General features: G+C 45.4%; 1 protein-coding gene across 3 annotated transcripts in view; it reads right to left on the bottom strand.

Moving 5' to 3' along the window:
• The window catches only part of TUBGCP4 (tubulin gamma complex component 4), a 491,481-nt gene that overhangs the window by 175,040 nt on the left and 296,253 nt on the right, over positions 1-20,188 (bottom strand). For all 3 annotated transcript variants that reach the window (XM_085644307.1, XM_085644309.1, XM_085644310.1), the window contains exon 15: positions 8,479-8,613. In XM_085644307.1, the coding sequence (XP_085500433.1) occupies positions 8,479-8,613 (135 nt within the window). The remainder of the gene's footprint in view (positions 1-8,478; positions 8,614-20,188) is intronic.

Below are 20,188 nucleotides of genomic sequence, written 5' to 3'. Positions count from 1 at the left end.
GATCTTCCACGTCTTCTGCCCATCGCAACCCTCGCACCATCATATCCCCTCGCACCCAGGCCGCGAGAGGTTCCAGGACTAGAGAGAAGATCAATGGGGAGAGTGGGCATCCCTGCCTAGTGCCCCTTCGTAACTCGAACATTCTAGATGTAAAGCCATTAACCCTCACCAGTCCCAGGACCCAAGTGTAGAGAAGCTTCACCCAGGCTATAAATTTAGGGCCCAATCCCACTTTCTCTAGGACCGCAAATAGGTATGGCCATTCAATGGAGTCGAATGCCATTGACGCATCAAGGGACAACACCGCTGCATCTTCTTCGATGTATGTCCTACGGGCCATCACATTGTGTAAACGCCGTATATTAAGAGCCGTATTTCTACCTGACATAAAGCCAGATTGGTCCGGGTGGACCAGCGACGCTATGACAGACACCAGTCTATTTGCCAGAACTTTAGCCAGCACTTTCGTCTCTGCGTTAAGGAGTGTGATTGGCCTATAGGAGCCACATTTATCTGCTGGCTTACTCTGCTTGTGGATGACTACGATGGTAGCTAGCCGTTGATCTATTGGTAGACTCCCTACTTCTAAACTTTCTTCATACATGGCTCTTAGGTGAGGCACGATCTGGGAGGCATTAGCTTTCAAAAACTCGATTGGAAGGCCATTGGGCCCCATAGCCTTGCCTGACTTAATCTGCACCATGGCCTTATTTATTTCCTCCGTCGATAGGTCTGCCTCCAGGGTTTCCCGCTTCTCCTCAGAGAGGCTCGGCACGGTACTGTCCCGGAGGAGCTGACGCGAATTCTCCGCCGTGTATGGGGTAGATGGGGCGTACACCGTTTCGAAATGGTCAGCAAATTGCTCTGCTATTTCTCGCGGGTGGCGCACCTTGTCACCCCCCATCGTAGTCAATTCATGTACCCATCGAGACCCCTGTTCTCGTCTCTCTAACCATGCCAGTGTCCTGCCTGCCCTGTCACCGAGCTCATATAGTCTATGCTGCGTGGTACGATATTTAGTCACCATTAGCTACCTAGTTTTTATCCTGTATTCATCTTGTTTCAACAAGAGTCTATGGCTAGCGTCTGTCGAGGGGTCTTGCGAATGTTCCCGCTCTAGTTCGAGGAGGTCGGACTCTATCTGAACCAGTAGTTCGTGCTTCTTGGCAATATAGCTCGTCTTTAGTGACAGAGCTTGTCCCTTAAGAACCGCCTTGTATGCCTCCCAGATTACTTGTGCAGAATCTACTGAGCCCAAGTTTTCAGCGAAGTAGTTTTCCGTTTGAGTACGGAGTTCGCTTCTTATATCCGGTATATTTAGGAGCCATGGATGTAGGACAATAGTATTGCGTGGTTGTCGTTCCCAGTGCGTATACTCCATCCACATCGGGGAATGATCTGAGATACCCCTGGGGAGAACCGTGTAGTTGGCGAAATTACCTATGGAGGATAGATGCGTAAGGAAGTAATCAATACGTGAGAGACCACGGTGGACATTCGAGAAATACGTGAATAATTTAGCAGTTGGGTTAAGTGCCCGACCCACATCTGTTAAACCCATTGCCTTCACAAAGTCAGCCATGAGGACGTTTGATTTCTCCCTGGGCCTCGGTGGATGTCGATCCATAGTGTCATCTATGGTTATGTTGTAGTCTCCCCCCATTATAAGTGTGCGCTCTCGGAGACTCGTCAGCCTATTCCCTAGTTCTTCCAACGCCGTTTTGCCTAAAGCTGGAGGCATATATATCGAGAGTAGGTTGACGTCCCTCCCGTCCCATTGGACCTCTGCCCCCACGAATCGACCCCCTGTATACGCCCATGTCTTATGAATTATAAGGGGCGTATTTTTCTTCACCAATATAGCCGTCCCCCTCGATCCCGTGGTGTAGTCCGCATGTACTAACAATTTATATCCCCACCTTGTAAGAGCCTTAGATTTCTGACCCACCAGATGCGTCTCTTGCAAAAGGACCACGTCGGGCGAGTGTCTCTTTAGATATTGTTGTACTATGCCCCTCTTAATTTTGTCCCCAAGCCCGTTAACGTTCCAGGACATTACGGAAAGGGTAGGGTCTCTATCCTGCCCCATTTCCGTGTACCTTGCTTAATACCATTAGTCGGATCATTTCTATGTATGAAAAAACTTGAATCTGCTCACTCAGTATTCGCTGTCTGCTGGTCAATACGACTGTTATATGGTTTTGAATCACAGTTACATCTCGCTTACCAATAACACAATAAAAAAAATAACATTTCCCAATTCTCCTCCCCCTGATCCCCTCCTCCCTCTCCCCGCTCCCTTATCAACCACATGACACAGCTTCAAAACCCCTTTCAACCCCGAATCCCTCAACAGTCTCCCCCCTCCGTGCCCCCCTGCCCGTGGATTTAAAACTACCCACTCCCCAACACGGCAGAGTGCCTCTTCCCCCCCTGAAATGCTAGGAATGCACGGGACGATCAGTTCCCATCCCCGCCCGCTATTGTCACAGTTAGCTAGAATTTTTGTCCCCCATCCACTGTTTACATAGATAAGTCACATTCAAATCCTGTCTGATTAGTCCCATCGGTCTCACATTGTGCCCTGAGTCCCATTTATAAGTCTCGCGCCCGAAAGGAATACCCTTCCCCCCCCTCCCGAACCCTCCTACTTGCGCTTCTCGTCGGGCGCCGGTTCTCACTCCTGTTCCTTCAGCGGACCATCTGTCTCTTCCGAGTCATATCGAGTCTCGTCCGCACGGACACCTCTGCGTTGGTCGGACCGTTTAGGGCGTTCACGTCTCTGGCCTCCAACCGTCCTCCAACCTTCCATCCAATCCCAGACTGCCTCCGGTTAATCGAAAAACCATGATTTGCCACCCGACTCCACCCTTAGTTTCGCAGGAAAAAGCATTGCGTACTTCACCTCCCGATCCCGCAGTTCCTTCTTTAAGGCCTGAAAGCTGCGACGTTGGGCTTGGCCGTGCAGTCGGGAAAGAACGCCACCTCGTAGTTGTCTATTTTCAATGGAGGACCGGATCTCGCCATTTGTAGTATGACATCCCTATCTCTATAGTTGAACACTCGGGCTATTAGGGGCCTCGGAGGTGCTCCCGGCCTTGGCCTACCCCCCGGTACTCTATGAGCTCTTTCAATAGAGAAGTATTTAGATAGAGACTTAGGTTGCAAGTGCCTGGTCACGAGTTCTTCCACATATAGGTCTGCTGCCGGCCCCTCCGTTTTTTCCCGAACCCCTAAAATGCGGATGTTGTTTCGGCGGGCCCGACCTTCGTAGTCGTCCAGCTGCTGTTCCATCCTGTCCTGTTTCTGCTTCATAGCAAGCATCTGCTTCTGGAGCTCCGACGTGTCTGATTGTAGGGCACAAGTTACCACCTTAAGCTCTTTAACTTTCTCATCCATTTTCCGGAAGTCTGCCCTGATGAGTGAGACCTCCACCGTGATCCTGCAGAGTAGGCACGGCATAAGCGCTGGAAGTAGGAGTGCTGCAGCACCTCCGGAAATAATGATGCTACAGTTTAGAAGGTTATAACCAATAAAGATGCCTTTAAAAAGTGTGTTTATCTTGTCTCATTTGCTGCACGTTCAAAGATCAGGCTATGTCTTACCCGCACATATACTGTCTAGGTTACCAACCCACCTGCTTGCCCGTGTCTTTTAGCAATTTGTGCACAATCATTTAAAGTACACACCTTCTCATTTTTAAGTGGGTTTAATCGTACAAACAAGGCGTCAGAGATGCACAGGCAGGAAAAGTAACAGCAGGCAGGAAAAGTCTTTTAAAACAAGCGCGACCAGGTGGCCATGAAAGTGAAAGCGACCACGCTAATTGAAAACATGATCCAGAACAGATGGCACCCTGCGCGCCCCTGCTTGCTCCCGCAAGCTGCAGGCCGTGGGAGTAAAAATTTACTGAAAAAGGTGGGGCATGCACCCGCCTTTGGCCAATTGCGTGCTTTCATTATTGAAAACCACACGCAAAGGCCAATACTATGTGTGATAAAACTAAAGCCACACGCACAAGTTTTATCAAAGTCTGGAGTGATTCCAAGAGGCCCTCTTCTAGAGCAATGCATGCGTGCTGCGCTAGGCTCGACCTTAAAAGCACTTATTCCTGCGAGCTAATCTCTAAAAACAGCAAAGTATGATACATGAGGAGGAGGTTCCAGATGATTTCTTGAATTGGTATAACCAAATGATTCATCGGGTGCCTTAGGGTTGAATTCATATCAGACAAACTGAAATCAGAAGGGAAAAGGAATGAGAAACAGAGAAATAATATCTACTTGATGAAGAATGTAGGAGACTGAAATCGTAGATAAGGAAATGGGAAACAGGAAAAGGACTAGGTACGACCACCGGATCAAAGTCCAACTGAGTACCGCAAGGAGTTGTTACAAAAACCTAATACCCAGTAAGAAACCAGCCTTCAATAATAAATGTTGGAAAAAAATGCTGTAAGTAATTGCCACGTAAGGTATTAAGAAAATGTGGACTTTGGTCCAATAAAGGATGTGCAAGGGGCCCAATAAGATACTTGATAGGAGAAGAAACTTTGGTGGCCTATTTGGTGGAAATTTACTCCGATTGGCACTTTGAAAACCTACGTGATGAGCCTTTTAAAGTACAAGAGGAGACAATTGGCAAGTGTTCTATGAACAGCATAAAAGAGAGCCACAACTAAGCACTAAAATTAGCTATAGCAGCTGTTCCTGACAATCTCCCAGCAAGTATAATTAAAACAAATGTGGAATGGTGGACTAGACTTTACTATCCGATATTTCAAAGAATTTTAAAAACGGGAAGATTTCCAGAAAGTTGCATGGGGGCGAGAATAAAACAAATTTTTAAGAATGGAGATGCGACGTTCCCCAGATCTATAGACAGATCAATCTACTGGATGTGGGAGGAAAGGGTATTTTGAGCTTACTGAAAGGTTGGCCAGAGAGTTCAATCATTCCAGTCGAACAAGGTGGTTTTAAAAATGGCCTCTCCACTCTCAACTACTGCTTCAGTTTATGGTAATTAGTTCGAAAGTCTATTGAATTAAGGGTTAACTTATTTTGATGGTTCGTAGACTTTTGTTCAGTTTTTGATTCCATAGGTCATGATTGATTATGAGAATCTTTAGTAAATTGCGACATATTGAAAGATCTACTATTATTATTATTATAGGAACTCCATAGAGATAATTGGACTCAATTTGAAGTAAACTATGAGGGAGCCCCATTGTGCAAAGTATCAATCCAGAACGGATTAAAGCAAAGATGCATGTTGGCACATCATTTATTTTCAATTTCTTTTAGCAGACCTAACAGGTATCATGGTTACTGCAAATAGATTCAGTCCTAAAATGAATGGATTCCATATCACATGCCTCCTATACGCAAAAGATCTGGTCATTATGGATATGACCATAGTCGGACTACAGAGGAAGCTAGGTTTGTTCTTTAAATATTGTAGAAAGAAAAAATTAACAGTTAATATAGATAAAACCAAGATTATTCCTTCTTGAAAAGGGAAATGGAAATAAAAATTGTGTCTTGGTAAAACTAAATTTGAAGTAGTCAACAGACATAAAAACCTAGGATGTATTTCGATAGGAACCTGCAGTGGAAAGCACATATCAACCACCTACAGGCAAAGGCACTCTCATCTGTTAGTGGGCTAAAGACGTTTGATGAACAATAAACAATATGAAGGGCCAAGTTTAAGACCCCTTTTTATCAGCCTATCTTGCTATGGTTCACTCATATTTTAATATGGGGCTGAACTTTTGTGTCTTGTGTGGGGTTGTGGAGAAGCTAGATACTTAAAAACTTTTATCATTACCACCTTCTTCAATGCTCCAGGCTGCATAAATGAAAACAGATTTAATGGCCTGGAGCTTATCAGCCTACACAGATGTTTTTAGATTTTCGAATTGCATCGAAAAAAAGCACTAATTCGAAAATCGCTTTTTGTCAATGTGAAGTACTGAAATTGTGAATTAAGTTGGACCTAGTCAGATAGAAAAAGCACAGGTAGTTACAGAAATTGTATTTGCAGACTGTGGGGAAAATGTAATGCCGCTCATATTTTATTAGATTGGTTCTGGCTTTCTGCCATACGTAAAGCACTGGTGAAGCCAACACTGATCAAATATGGAATTTTTAATCGTAGACAAGCAGCCGTATCCTTAATGGAAATAAGGTTTATAGACGTGACTTGTGCGTTCGGAAGATATAAAGAGTTTTAAATCAACGTTTTTATAGAAATTTATTTAAGGGATAATGTTCAATAGGGTGACTTGTATTTTCTTTTTTAGCCGGGGAATTTCATTGTTTGATGTCTATTGTATATTTGTGAAAGGTTTGAAGTTATTTTGCAAGTGTTTAAAGACAACGTCTAAATAAACATATCTGTTGACTGACTGACTACTGCATCATGATGTTATGTTCTTTCAAGAGGGGTGTCTTCAGCTCTTTCCTAAATTGAAGCTGGGTTAGAGCAATCATCAAGGATACAGGATTGCCAGTTCAGAAGGCGTGTTTAATTATTTTCTGGCACTTCATCTCCAGTCTGATGGTGTCCTAGTAGTGGGTGTGCAGACAGAAACCGATCTGACCTGAGTGAGACGGGGGTGGGGGTGGAGAGGAGGGAGGGTGGAGACCGGAAAGGCTTTGTAGATGATCTAGCACAGTGCTTCTTAACCTGTGGTCTGGGGACCACAGGGTGGTCCGCAACACCTACCTGTGGAGTCTGCGTCTCGTTATGTAATGAGATATCAGCAGATTAATAAAGAGTATAAATTAAGAAACAAACTTGAATTTTTATAATGCTAACAAAATATGAAGGAATTTGGAATTGAAGGCTAAAAATAAAATTGGTGTCTCCAAATTATTTGCGGAAGTGGTATAAAGGCATCAAACAAAATATATTTTGAATGACAGGTTGCCTTAGTTCAATTTAGAAAAGCTCCAACATTTCCATTAAAATGATTTTTTTTATTTTTTTATATTTTTTTAATTTTTTGATAAATTGAATAAAGTATTTCATTATTTATATATTTGTTTGATAAACGCTTGTTTCTGAATTATTGTATATTGATTATGTGAGGAAATTGGGTGTTTTATATAGTGTGGTTGTGTGACTTCATTGTGTAATACATTTACCAACCCCTTTAGGATCAGTAGGTTTCGTTTGTCAAAACTTCAGCTCAACCCTGGATAGCTGTGGCTCTGAGCAGCACAGCTTACACAAAGTAACAAGTGTCATGTTTCTTTAAGTTCTCGATGAGTCAAGCTGCAGCATGTAGGAATCCCATAAAGCGGGGGAGGGGAGACGGGGGACTGTGGGGAGTCTGGAGTCTGGTAGGTCATGAAACAAGGCGTTACCACTATCCAGTCTGAGACCTTGAACAGAAGTTCGGAAGATGCTTGATGCGAGGAACGGTTTCACTTCCTTCAATAGCGAGAGACGTCTTCATTTCTTTGCAATGTGGCCACTGAGTGTGAGGCAATGTGTAGGGTGAACTCAATTGACTTAGGCATTTGGTGAGAATTGGGGATCTAAGTTGTTCCAATTCATGTGATGTTTCATAAACCAGCAAGCGCGCCTTATAATACAGTTACAACTGATTCACGGGTTGATGTGTGTGTTAAGGGTACTGTATTCAATTGTTTTCTTTGGAACAAACAAAGTAATTTTAGCTTTCCAAGACTGTGGGTGTTACGTTCAATTTTAAGGATATTGGTTGCCAACCTAGCAGTCATGTTCCCAAAAACTGCAATTGAAGAGGTCCATGTTTAACTGCACCCACTGAAGTAGTCTGGCTCAGCACCAATGATAAATAGCAATGTTGGTGGGTCCATTTGTCACTGTTAGCAGGGACTTCCTCACGTTAACACCAGTGAGTAGACAGGGGCATTCCCCATGGGCAGTATTCCTGTCTGACTCCCAGATGACCATAATGGAAAAAGCAAGGAAAGAGGGCACACCAGTGATATAATATTGATAGCATGTTAGAATAAATAAGCATTGTTGATGCAGGGGACACTAGCAGAGCTATGAAACCCACCAGCAATTCAGAGAGTCCTAGAGATTCCTATCCACCTCTAGCCCTCTAGCCCTCCTGCAACATATAAATAGTGACCACCCAGTAATGTAGTATTTCTTAGAAAATTAGAACCATTGTTATGGCAAACCATTGACTACTTACAAAAGGCATGGCTAGCCACGATAATCGCCTTTATTTTTGTTTCTGGTAGCTACTAAGATGGCTCAGGCAAGTGTCCATATGCCAACAGAGCCAGCAAACGTAACATTTAAATATCATTTAGGCATAGACAATCTAGATGTGGAACTGCGCACCATGCAGATAAAGTAAATCATGGAGGAGAAAAATGCAACAAAGACGACAGACACGATTCTCTTGGCTCAGCATCACAATACTAAACAGCTAGTTTATCAGAAATAAAGCTATCAAAAATATTTACTTACATGCTTCAGTAAGATGAATGATTGAGCCAGGAGATTACTCAAGAAGTGATCATGAGCTAATCTGACACTTTCAAAGTCTCGTGTAGAATTTATTTGATGAAGAAGCTGGGAAAATTGGGATTCCAGGACATCAACCTATAAAAGGGATACACAAAATGTTTTTACTGGATGATAAAAGATACTGGCTGACAAATACACTTCTAATGGCTGACAAATGAAGCAGCTCTATGGCATCTCTGATAGGGGGAACATACAAACGTATGCTGTTGTGATACTGATTTGAGACACATGAAAAGCCAAGTGCAGAACCATACCTCAATGACGTGCGCATAGACTTGTCACTTCACTGTATATGTAGTCTTTGTATTAAAAAAATTAAGAGAAGTCAGGTGCATACAACCTGACTAAAAAGCACTGTTTCGAAAAAGCCAATATTAAAAGTGGAGATAGCACCATTTTCTTAAAAAAGAATTGCCCAACACATTCAAAACTGGACAGGCACCTTCTAACCTGCGAACAGTTCATTGCAGACCTTGATGATTTAAACCAGTGGTTCTTAACCTTTTGACTTCTGTGGACACTCACTTAATCCTCACTACAACTCGAGGACCCCCACTGAATCATTATTGGAATCCGGGGACCCCCCCAATAAGTAATTACTGGAAGCAGGGGATCCGGGTCCTTGATTTGAACTGCAAAAACATACACTAAAAATGAAGGAAAAAGCATTTATCAAACAAATACCCATAGGAAATATTCACAAACAAAATAAAAAAAATAGAAAATTTTGATGGTATGGTTGGAGCTTTTCTAAGCTCAATTGACGCCGCTCGTCACCTGTACTATATTCAGTTTGATGCATTTGCACTGCTGCCAAAGCTTAATCTGAGGCTACTAACTTCATTGTTTGCCTCCAATTTGATGTCCCTTCACATTTACAGAACGTTTTTAAATGTTCATGTTTAATTTTTCCTTTTTATATTATGTATACCTTATTAATCGTTTATTATTATTTAAATGTTTTCTATTTGGGATTTCAAACAATGTAGAAACCCAGCGCTTTCAGCTCCTATTTTGTGCCTGGTGGCGGGTAAGAGGGACCTGACCAGATTATGGGGTTCGGGAGATGGATCTCCACATGGCAATGGAAAAGGTCACCTTCTGCAGCAGGGCCTGTCCCCGCAAATTTCACAAGATTTGGAGGTTTTGGATGGAGTATTATGGGATGGTGTTGGAGGATGGGTTATTGGTAGGGGGTAAGTATGCAACTACCACTAGCAATAAGACAACCCACACAATATACGGTCCAGACAAAGTCTCCGTACATTAGCCCCTGGCTTAACCCTAGGCAGCTGGCTGCGAGTAGGCTGGCTCCACTCAGGAGACAGGTATGTAAAGCATTTAAATACACCAATACATAAGATACGTAAGACACAAAGTAAAAAAAATCCCAGACAAATTTATAAAAATAGGAAATACTTTTATCTTTAAAATGACACCAAAACAACAAAAAAATGTAGGGAACCAGAGATATGAATTTTTAAACATTAACCACTTTATAGAGCTTAAAAACGCAACACCAATTTGTTGCATCTGGTCCTGCTTGCCTGGAACAAAGTCAAAGTTTAAGGCCAACCGCGATGGAGCCCTGATCGGATACACTAAGCAGGAGGCCCCGGTCATAATTTTACCTTCGCACTTAGAAACTTTTCTGGAGGATTTTTGCTCAACGTCGTGCAGTCTCCTCCAGAAAGCTGACTTTGATGTAACGGTCGTTGGATTGCTTTTTTTCAAGGCCACGGTCAAATCCTGAAAGTCTGAAGCTTTCAGTGACACGAACCTGAAATTCAGGTCGGGTCGCGGTTGAAGGTAGTCGGCTTGACTCTTGATGTTGGACCGGTACACTTATAGAGTTTTTCAAAAAGTTCGTTCAAACTTCTGGACCTTCTTCCTGAAGTTCCTCTTGAGGGTTCAAAGTGTCCAAAACAGAAGTCTAGTGGTTTAGAATCATGAGAGGGTCCTGGGAAGTTCAGAACTACAATTCCCATGATGCACCTGATCAGCCCCTTAAAAGTCCACTGGACACACTTCAGGCTGGGAACTTCTTGAGGGAGATAGTAAAAGGAGGCTATGTTAACCTGTTGCTTTCAAGGAGTCCACTCCTAATCATTTTTGAAGCAAGGCAAAGTCCTCAGGGCTGTAGTTCCAAGTGTGCCACTGGAGCAGTCTTTCAGGGAGCAATCTTGTGTGGTGCAGACAAGGGTTACAGCAGGGTAATCCTTCTTGTAGTTTCAGGCAGCAATTTCGAATTGCTATGCAGCTCTCACATATATATTGATGGGTAACTAACCTACTCCCTAGTACTCCTCCTCAGCTAAGTGGAAAAACCTGGAAAATCCATCTGTATTGGCATGTGCAGCCCCAGGTCTGCGTTTCACTCTAAATTCCATTTCCTATAGAGAAATGTACCACCTTAATAGCTTTGGATTCCCACCCCTGATCTGCAAGAACCATCTGAAAGGCCTGTGGTCCATTTGAACATGGAAGTGAGTACCAAACGGGTATGATCTCAGCTTTTTCAGGGACCAAACCACAGCAAAGGCTTTCGTCTAAATGGAACTCGACGTTTGCTCTCTAGGGAGAAGGCACCTGCAACTGACTGATCAAGGCCCGCCTTATTCACTTGTGCCAACACTGCCCCAATCCCTTGTTCTGTAGCATCTGTCTGAACCACAAATTCCTTGGTGTAGTCAGGGGCCAGCAACACTGGTGCTGAACACATAGCATCTTTTAGCGTTTCAAAGGCTGTCGGACACTCTGGGGTCTTGTGAGAAAATATCGTCATACGAGGACGGGGACTCGCCTTTTTCTGCCACATTTTGTCCTCACTTTGAAAAGAGCCGCGGAGAGTTAATGAAAGCCCCACCCTCCCTTCTGCAGGAAACCGAAGAGCAACCCGACGAGAGGAGCAACCACCTGGAGGGGGCGGGACAACCAGCCTTAAGGGGACGGACACCGGAAGAGAAGGTGTGCTGTAGGAGGAACCCGGAAGACGCCGAGGGTCCCGAGATGAAGCAGCGGATGGAAGAGGAGTTGCGGGAGGAACACCCGGAGGAACACCCAGAGAAGGAGTCGCGGGAGGCGCCAAAGGACGAAGAAGACGTGGGTAGAACCGAGGACGTCGAGGAAGAACCGGAGCGGTGGTCCGAAGACTGGTGGATGCCCCCAGAGGACGCTGAGAAGCCGCCGCAACTCCGGAGAGTTGCGGCAGATGCGGTGAGTGGTCAGACAGGGGCAGGAGGGGGAGAAGGGTGTCACCGGACTGTGCAACGAACCTAAACCCAACCCCTGCATGCTCCCTCACTAAGACGCCCATACCCTCAGATTTCCTAACAGGAAGGGGGGGAAGGGGACGGAGAGGAGGTATCTCCCAAAAGAATACAGTCCTGCAGTTTTTGTTTCCCTGGTTTACTTTAATACCTTACCTCAGGTGGAGTCCTCTTGCTTTAGGTATTTCACATAGCCCACTCATCAATCGAGGTAACGGGGGAAGGGACCCCTACGGTAGCACTAGAGAGGAGAGAATATCCTAAGACTTCACCAAACCGTCCACCTTAAGCCCTACAGGGGACCTTCAGTAGTTTTCCTTGGTTTTTGGGTGACCCTCTGTAGGTGGAAGGTCCACCTATACTTGATTGTTTTTCTGTGTATTTCTGTTCACCGCTCTTGAAACACTCCGGGTGTGGTGATGGTAATAACTCGGACCAAAACAAGATAGTCCACTGACCGCTCTTTTCCTTCTTTTCGAGACACTCCAGGACGGCTGTCATCATCCCACAATCCTGAAGAGACCACGAGAGAGGAGAAGAGCGAGACCGGACAACCAATCCCCATAACAACAACCACTTGACCTACTCTGATGCTGAAAAACCACAAGTCCATATATCATTTTTTGTAATTAACCTATAAAATCTTCAATATTAAACCATCACTGCGGCCTCCTAGTTTCCATTTCCGCCCATCCCTCCGACAGGTCTACATGACTTTTAGCCACTTCTTAGAAGTGAATTCTGTCAGGGGAGCCACAATGGTCCCATAAATCTGAAGAAATCTTCTATACTACCAATCAGCCCAACAAATGCCCTAACCTGTGTCTGGGTGGTAGGAGCTGTCTGATCCAAAATGGTTTGGATTTTGTCCTGGAGAGGTTGTACATGGCCCCCACCTACAAGGTGGCCCAGGTACAGAGCCAAACTCTGCCCTATCTGGCACTTACTGGCCTTAATAGTCAGGCCTGCAGAGCCTGAAGCACTTCCTTCCGGTGGCTTAAGTAATCTCCCCAGGAGGAACTGTATACAGCTATATCCTAAATAAGCTGTACAGAACTGCTTCAGCCCAGACAGGACCCTGTTCACCAAACTTTGAAAGGTGGCAGAGGCAGTCTTTAAGCCAAAGGGCATTACTTTGAATTGGTGATGTCTCTCTGGGGTGGAGAATGCCAACCTCTCCTTTGTTCCTTCATTGAAGGCAATCTGCGAGTAGCCTGAGGTCCAATTGAATGTACTCAGGTAATCAGCAGCCCAAACCTAACAATGAGCTCATCAGTAGTAGGTACAGTCTTTGTGACTGTGTTCAGTCATCTGTAAGCCACACAGAACTTCCTTCTCTCCCCCCCAACCCCCGATAAGGTTTGGGTACCAGCACCACTCGACTGGCCCATAGACTGCCAGAGGGCTTGATTTCAACCAATTCCAGCATCTGAGCTACCGCAGCCTTGATGCTGGCTCTGATCTGGTCAGACAACCTGTACATCTTGCTCTTGACAGGTAGGCTTCCACTAGTGTCAATGTTGTGTATACACGAGCTGGTGATATCTGGGGTCAGAGTAAACATGCCTACAAACTGCTAAAGCACCCGCTTGCAGTCTCTGTGCTGTTGCTCTGTCAATTTGGGGGAAAGTACCACTACCTCTACTGACCCATCTCGCACACTGTTAGAGAGGAGGTTGGGCACTGGCTCAGTCTCCTCCTCTCCACCCTCATCTGTGACCATCAACATTGTCATGTCTGTGCCGTTGTGGTGGGGTTTCAACCTACTGACATGCAGGACCCAGTGAGGGTTCATGGAGCTGTTCAGGTCTACCAAGTAGGCAACCTCACCCTTTCTCTCTAGGATTGGAAAGGGCCCAGCCCACTTGTCCTGGAGGACCCTAGGAGCCACAGGCTCCAACACCCACACCAATTGTCCTGGGGTGTACTCATGCATGGTAGCCTTTTGGCCATACCAGTGCTTCATGAGCTCCTGGCTAGTCTCCAGTATTCTGCTTGGCTTGTACATGAACTCTACAATGCAAGATCTCAGGCCAAGCACATAGTTCAGCACATTGTCCTTGGCTTCTTTGAGAGGTTTTTCCCAAGATTCACTCACTAGGCACAATGTCCCCACTTATAGGGTGCCCAAACAACAACTCAAAGGGACTAAAGCCAACCCCTGTTTGTGGAACCTCCCTGTAGGCAAACAGTAGTCATGGGAGGAGAACATTCCCATCTCCTCATGAGTTTGTCAGACAAACCACTGATAATGCCCTTCGTGGTCTTATTGAACCTTTTCACCAGACCATTAGACTGGGGATGATATGAGGTGGTGAACGTGTAGGTAACACCACACTCTTCCCACATTGCCTTCAAATAGCTGGGCATGAAGTTCATGCCCCTATCTGCAAAAATCCTCTTTTGGGAAACCCACTCGGATGAACACACCAAGTAGGGCCCTAGCCACCAATGGAGCAGTGACTGTTCTGAGGGGTATTACTTTAGGGTACCTTGTGGCATGGTCCACTACCACCAAGATATACTTGTTTCCTGATGTCGCTGAGTGTTCTGGGGGAGGCACAAAGTCCACCCCACCCTCTCAAAGGAAGTCACAAACCCTGGCAGTGGTATTAAGGGAGCTTTTGCCTTGCCCCCTCTCTTGCCACTAGCCAGACAGGGTGGAGAGAAGCTGCAAACCTACTTCACTTTTGCAGACATGTTGGGCCAGTAGAAATGGTTACCCAACTGGGTCTAAGTCTGATTCAACTATCCTGCCAAGGGGATGTCATGGCTTAAAGTCAGGAGGAATTTTCTGTAGTTCTGTGGGGCCAACACGCTCAGTGTAGAGACCACCAAGCTCAGTGTAGGGACCACCAATCTCAGTGTAGAGAACACCAACCTCCCAGTAGACTTTGTGGAAGCCACTGACATAACTCTTCTCTTGCCTAGAGGCTGTCTGCTTCACGCTCTTAAGGGTGGGACACTCTCTCTGCCCCTGACAAAACTACTCTCTGGAGATTCTACCAGTTCCTTGTAATTCTGCCAAATCAAACAGCTCTTTCAAGGGTAGAATCCCTACATCTGAGGTCAGATATTCCCCCCAGGGTTAGAGGTCTACTGCACCTCTCGAGTTCCTTGGGCTGGGTCACTAGACACAGTGCACTTCCCCTTGTCATTGGATACTTGGCCCATTGTACCATGGTCCAAGTGTCCAGCATTTCCCTTTTGCGCAGTCTGTGACCTGGTCACAGCACGTACCCTCTCGGGGAGATCCACCATCTTTGCATCGACCATTCGCTCCACCTCTGACCAGTCAGATGCTTCAAGATCATTTCACAGTAAATAATCTACTAGGAGTGCAGGAGACACAACTACCTGTTAAGGGCCAGTCACATCTCTCCATTCCAAACTCACCATTGCCATGGTTTGGAGTTTGGCTCTGTTGCATGCATAGTTTACCTGGTGAAACACACCATGCATGAACTGCCCTGGGGACGGCCAGGGTTGCAATATTCACCTCAGCCAAGGACACTAAGGTTGCCTCTGTCAACCCATTCCCCATCTCTGTGACAATCTCCACCCCGCAAACACAAGGAGATGATGGACGGAGAGTTGAAACTTTGACTCTTCACCCTGTCACAGATCTGGGTTTAATCCATCATCGCTCTTTAGCCCACTTCGCCACCCCAGTTCAGACCCAGCCATATGCAAATCAGTCTTGACCCTGTTCCTCATGTGAACAGTCCAGCCCGAACTGCCAAGCCAGGTATTCCATGGACGAGAAATAAGATTCCTGGGACCGGTTTTAGGGTTTCACCCCTCATCAGCCACACTAGCTTGAATCCAGTGGCAAAGTGAGCAAGGGGCCCACGTCTGGGCATACCCTTCCAGCTTTGGATGAACAAAGCAAACACAAGCTTTGATTCCAAGTGAGTACCAAACAGGTATGGTCGCAGCTTTTTCAGGGACCAAACCACAGCAAAGGCTTCCCTCTCAATGGCACTCTACCTTTGCTCTCTAGGGAGAAGTTGCCTGCTAATGAAGGCAACTGGCTGATCAAGGCCCTCCCTATTTACTTGTGCCAACAGTGAATCCTGCCCTATTAGATACTAGGCAATAACAGGGTCTGTCATTGACACTTATGTAATTATACCTAATTACTATATACCTTTTTCATCAGAGTACTGGCCCTGTGCCTGGTTAGCAGAGCCCAGGGCACAGTCAGTTACCATCAGTATCAGTCAAAATATGGGCGGGAACAGGAAATCAATGATTACTTCCTCACAAACTGGGCAGATGGAAGAAGACCCAGGACTTGCTGCTAGCTTGAAATCTGCATGGCCCCAATGACCTAGGGGATGATGGGCTTCAAGCGGTCTGTTGTTACTTTCAAACTGCTGCACAATGGGTGTTCTGTGAACTGTGTGTTATGCTGTGGACACTGTTGTGTACTCCCTTTGAGTTCCTTACAATATCAGCGTAGGTTTTGCGCATTATCGTGATCTTTCATTTCAGCATTTAGCAAAAAATAAATATATTTGGAAAAAAAAAAATAATAATTTTCTATGGAGTCACGTTCCCCCTAAGTAGATTTTGCAGACATCCAGTGCTCACCGGACCACAAGTTAAGAACTACTGATTTAAACAATTGCCAACATATTACTGGTCTTCTTCATGGTCGATTTATTAGGAAGCTGTGTTTCCTTTAATCTGAACAAATATATGTTTCTGTTGACTGCACCACAATCCTTAGCACCTTGAGTCCTTTTATTTGTATTATCAGCACAGTACTTAAATGGAAAGTTCCCATTTTTTTAAAAAAAACGTCAAACTGTCTACATTAATTATTAGAAATCGTCCTGGTGAAGAGGTCATTCAGAATCTTACAAATGTCATTCATGTTCTCACATGCATTTTAACCTTTGCCGTACAGGGTTGAAAACAGTAACTGAAAGCATGGGTGTCTCAATTACCCACTATGATGAGGCCACTTGCCTTTGTTTAAAACGTTATGTTTAAAATGAATCAGCGAATCAGAATAAAAATAAGAATCTTAAAGAGAGTAGAAAATGGGAACATAGGGGAAAAAACTAAATATGCAGGTGAAAATGATAATGGCTTATAGGCCCACATGATACATTACGGGATCTTAGATGATAGTTTCACGGGATTCAAATTTGTAGTTTTGTATCATTTCATACACAGCACTTACTACATTAGGGACATGCATTAAAAGGGTTTATTCCTGACATTCAACACTTAAGACTATTTATTAAGACATGCATAAGTATTTAACCCGTGAAAGGCATGCCTCATCACTGGGAAGGGAGAAGCTCCTCTTCCTCATCCTCCCCATCTTCTAAAGAGCTCACCGTCCTATGCATTTCTTATCCTGTCTTTATTACATCTGGGATTATGATGCTTTGAAAAGTTTCAAGAACTTTTCAAAATGGAACATTTTGCCTGCCAGAATCGTGATTAATTTCTGTATGGCATAGAGATGCCAAATTGCAGTCCAGCAGAAGCCTATTTGGGGGGGGGGGATCAGGGTGTGGCATCTTGTTTCCAGCGTTGGGATAAGGTTATTCAACCTGCTATAGTTTGCCCAAGGGACTGCTTTGTGGATATATTTTCTCCTCTCTGGGAAGGCCCTAAAGGTTTACTGCATGGTGGGGAGAGACGCTCCTATGATGGCCTTCACAAGACTGAGAAGTGTATATCATGATGCAAGCTTCTGCATCAATAATCTTGTACTTTGGGGAATACCATCCTCTGTATGTCTGACGTGATATAATATAGAATGTAGAAGGTAGGGTCGAAGATTCCATAGTAACACAGGTAGGGTTAGAAGATGGTTCCTGAGCTCCTTGGCCTATGCAGTGTGGGGGTTGAATATAAGGGATAAAGTATTCCCTGACATACATTACAAGGTTGTGGCAAGTCACCGAGGAGTTCCATAACCATATAGACAAGCATTTGCAATGCAATAGGTCTCGCAGTTACGTGAGTTTAAGCTATTGGCATTGTAAATTACAATGCCTTTTATTTAGGTTTTTAAAAAGAAAACAAAAATAAAAGGCATTGTTATTTGCAATGCCAATAGCTCAAACTCGCGTCAATGCTAGACCTATTGCATTGTAAATGCTTGTGATAGGACAGTACCAGCACTAACTTCCGGGCAGGACTCGTAAACTTCCCATGAGACCATACCGGTCCTTGCTTCTCACTAGAACTGTTTTGTTCCCAGGGCCCGGACAGTATCGGCACTGGCGGCCAGGGCTACTGTATTTTAAAAGGGACAGTAATAAAACGGGTTGGCTGTATTTTAATGGGACAGAGCGCATACGGCGATGAAGTAATCTAGTGTAAAGTACCGGCTTCTCTTTTTCCATTACGTCTGGGTCTTGTGTGCGATGTGTCGCGTAAACACTTCTGTGTCAAATGTAGCGCTCAGTATTTCGCATTCCCAGCCGGGGACGCAAGCCCTGCCACTGTACAGTGCACACTGTGAGAAGAGAACGTGTACTTCTGTACCTGCTGCCATGTGACCTAACGTCCTCTGGGAGGCGTGGTCTGCTCTGCGATCATGAAACACAGAAACAGAAGCGCACAGCAGCAGCCTTGTGTGCGGCGGAGAGGTCCGCGAATCCAAGCCCTGGTGACGTAGCAGGGGAGAAAGTATAACTCGGGCCCCAAATTTGGGAAAAGTTTCTTCGGAGCTGCGTCTGGGCGGGGACCTCCGGCAGTTGGCGGCTGGAGACGGAGAGGTGAGCAGCTTCACACCCTGGACTGAGCGCACTGTGGACACAGAGGAAGCGTCAGGGGGAGCGCTGAGAGCAGATCCGGGAGCAGGTGCGCCGGAGGTGAGCGCCTCGACTCCGCGCACAGCACCCACCTGTGCGCGTTGCTACTGGTGTGTATGCGCTCACAGGCACACTCTAGGGGTGTGGAGTTCACCCCAAGTGCGCGGGGTCGGCTGGGTCCAGATCGTTCAGTGGCACAAGCGCCTACCTGTGCATTATGTGTATATCTGATGGAGCACTAACTCGCGTTTTATCTCTCTTCGTGGCGCACAAGTATTTCTTAGTGGATTGAACGTGTGTTCTGTGTGTAATCACGTGCCTTCTATCTGTGTGCACTGTGTTTGTATGGCTGTGTTTTACGTATAACTGTGTGTGTACACAAAGAATGCAGGGGAGGGGCGCCATGTTTCCTGCTTAAGGTTGCCCAAAGGCGGCGGTGGCGAGGTGTGTGCGCGCGCGTTAGGCAGCCGCGGATGCGGTGAGGGGGGTCGGCAGCGGCGGGGTGTGTGCGCGCGCGTGTGTCTGTGTGTGCGTCTGTGCAAGCACGTCTCTGAAGCGCGTCCACAGACCCCGATCGCTGCGCGTGCCCTGGTCTCCCTTGGGAGCAAACACGGCAACAATAAGTCTCGTTGCCAGCAGCGCTTCGCGCTGCAACGCCAGCGAGACCTAATAAATGAGGCTGAATACTTTTAAAAGGTTATGGACCTCCAAGGTGACTTGCACTATCCTTACTATGTACACGAGGGGGTACTTTATCCCATATAAAACATGGTTCACACCATCACCTTTCCCACAAACACTTAAAATCTTAGTGTGTAGTTCTTTAATGTGAAAGGGGAAGTATGTTTGCAAACATTAAGAATAAAAAGTTTTGGCACAGCTAATAGGTCTCGCCTTCGGGACCTGATAAGTGTTTAGCCATGCAACGGTTGATGTTGTAGAACCAAGGATATTGTGCTGCATAACTAAATATTTATAAGGGCCCAAAGGCGAGACCTATTGGCTATGTTTTTCAATGGTGAAGGCAGTAATCCTCGTTATTGGCAGGGTGAATGTGCACACTGAGCAGCATTTGCTGCTGCGTTTGGGCCAGTACAGACCTGGTTGCATCTCTTTGTTGTTATGGTGGGGAGAAAGGTTTACATTACTTATAAGGTGACATTTGTGTCAGAGGGTGGCGCTCTGTGTCACATGACACCAAGTACTATAATGTTACCTATCCGTAGCTGATTCCTGTTGTGCGCTTCATGCGAACTGTAACACCGTGAATCCGGACTTGTTAATCCTAAATACTTGAGCTGCTGTCGCCCTTCATTTCTTTCAACTTTCCCTTTAGATTTATTTATTTATGAATGGTGAAAATGTCTATGACGTACAGATAAGCCAGAAAGGAACACCACGGAGGCGGCAGTTACTACCAGAACATGATAGCGATAGTTGGAAACAAAATCTATAGGGGCAGAAAAACGTATTAATCACCCGCCACCCATGTATACTGTTTATTCTCGCTTCAGATTGGGGATTCTGCCAATGGACCAGCACTCCAGGCTGTGACAAGGTGTTGTTGCCACATCTGGTCAATGCCAGATTGACACC

The sequence above is a fragment of the Triturus cristatus genome, chromosome 3_1 (genome assembly GCF_964204655.1).
Source record: "Triturus cristatus chromosome 3_1, aTriCri1.1, whole genome shotgun sequence".
Taxonomy (NCBI): domain Eukaryota; kingdom Metazoa; phylum Chordata; class Amphibia; order Caudata; family Salamandridae; genus Triturus; species Triturus cristatus.
This window is presented reverse-complemented; position numbering and strand designations above follow the sequence as displayed.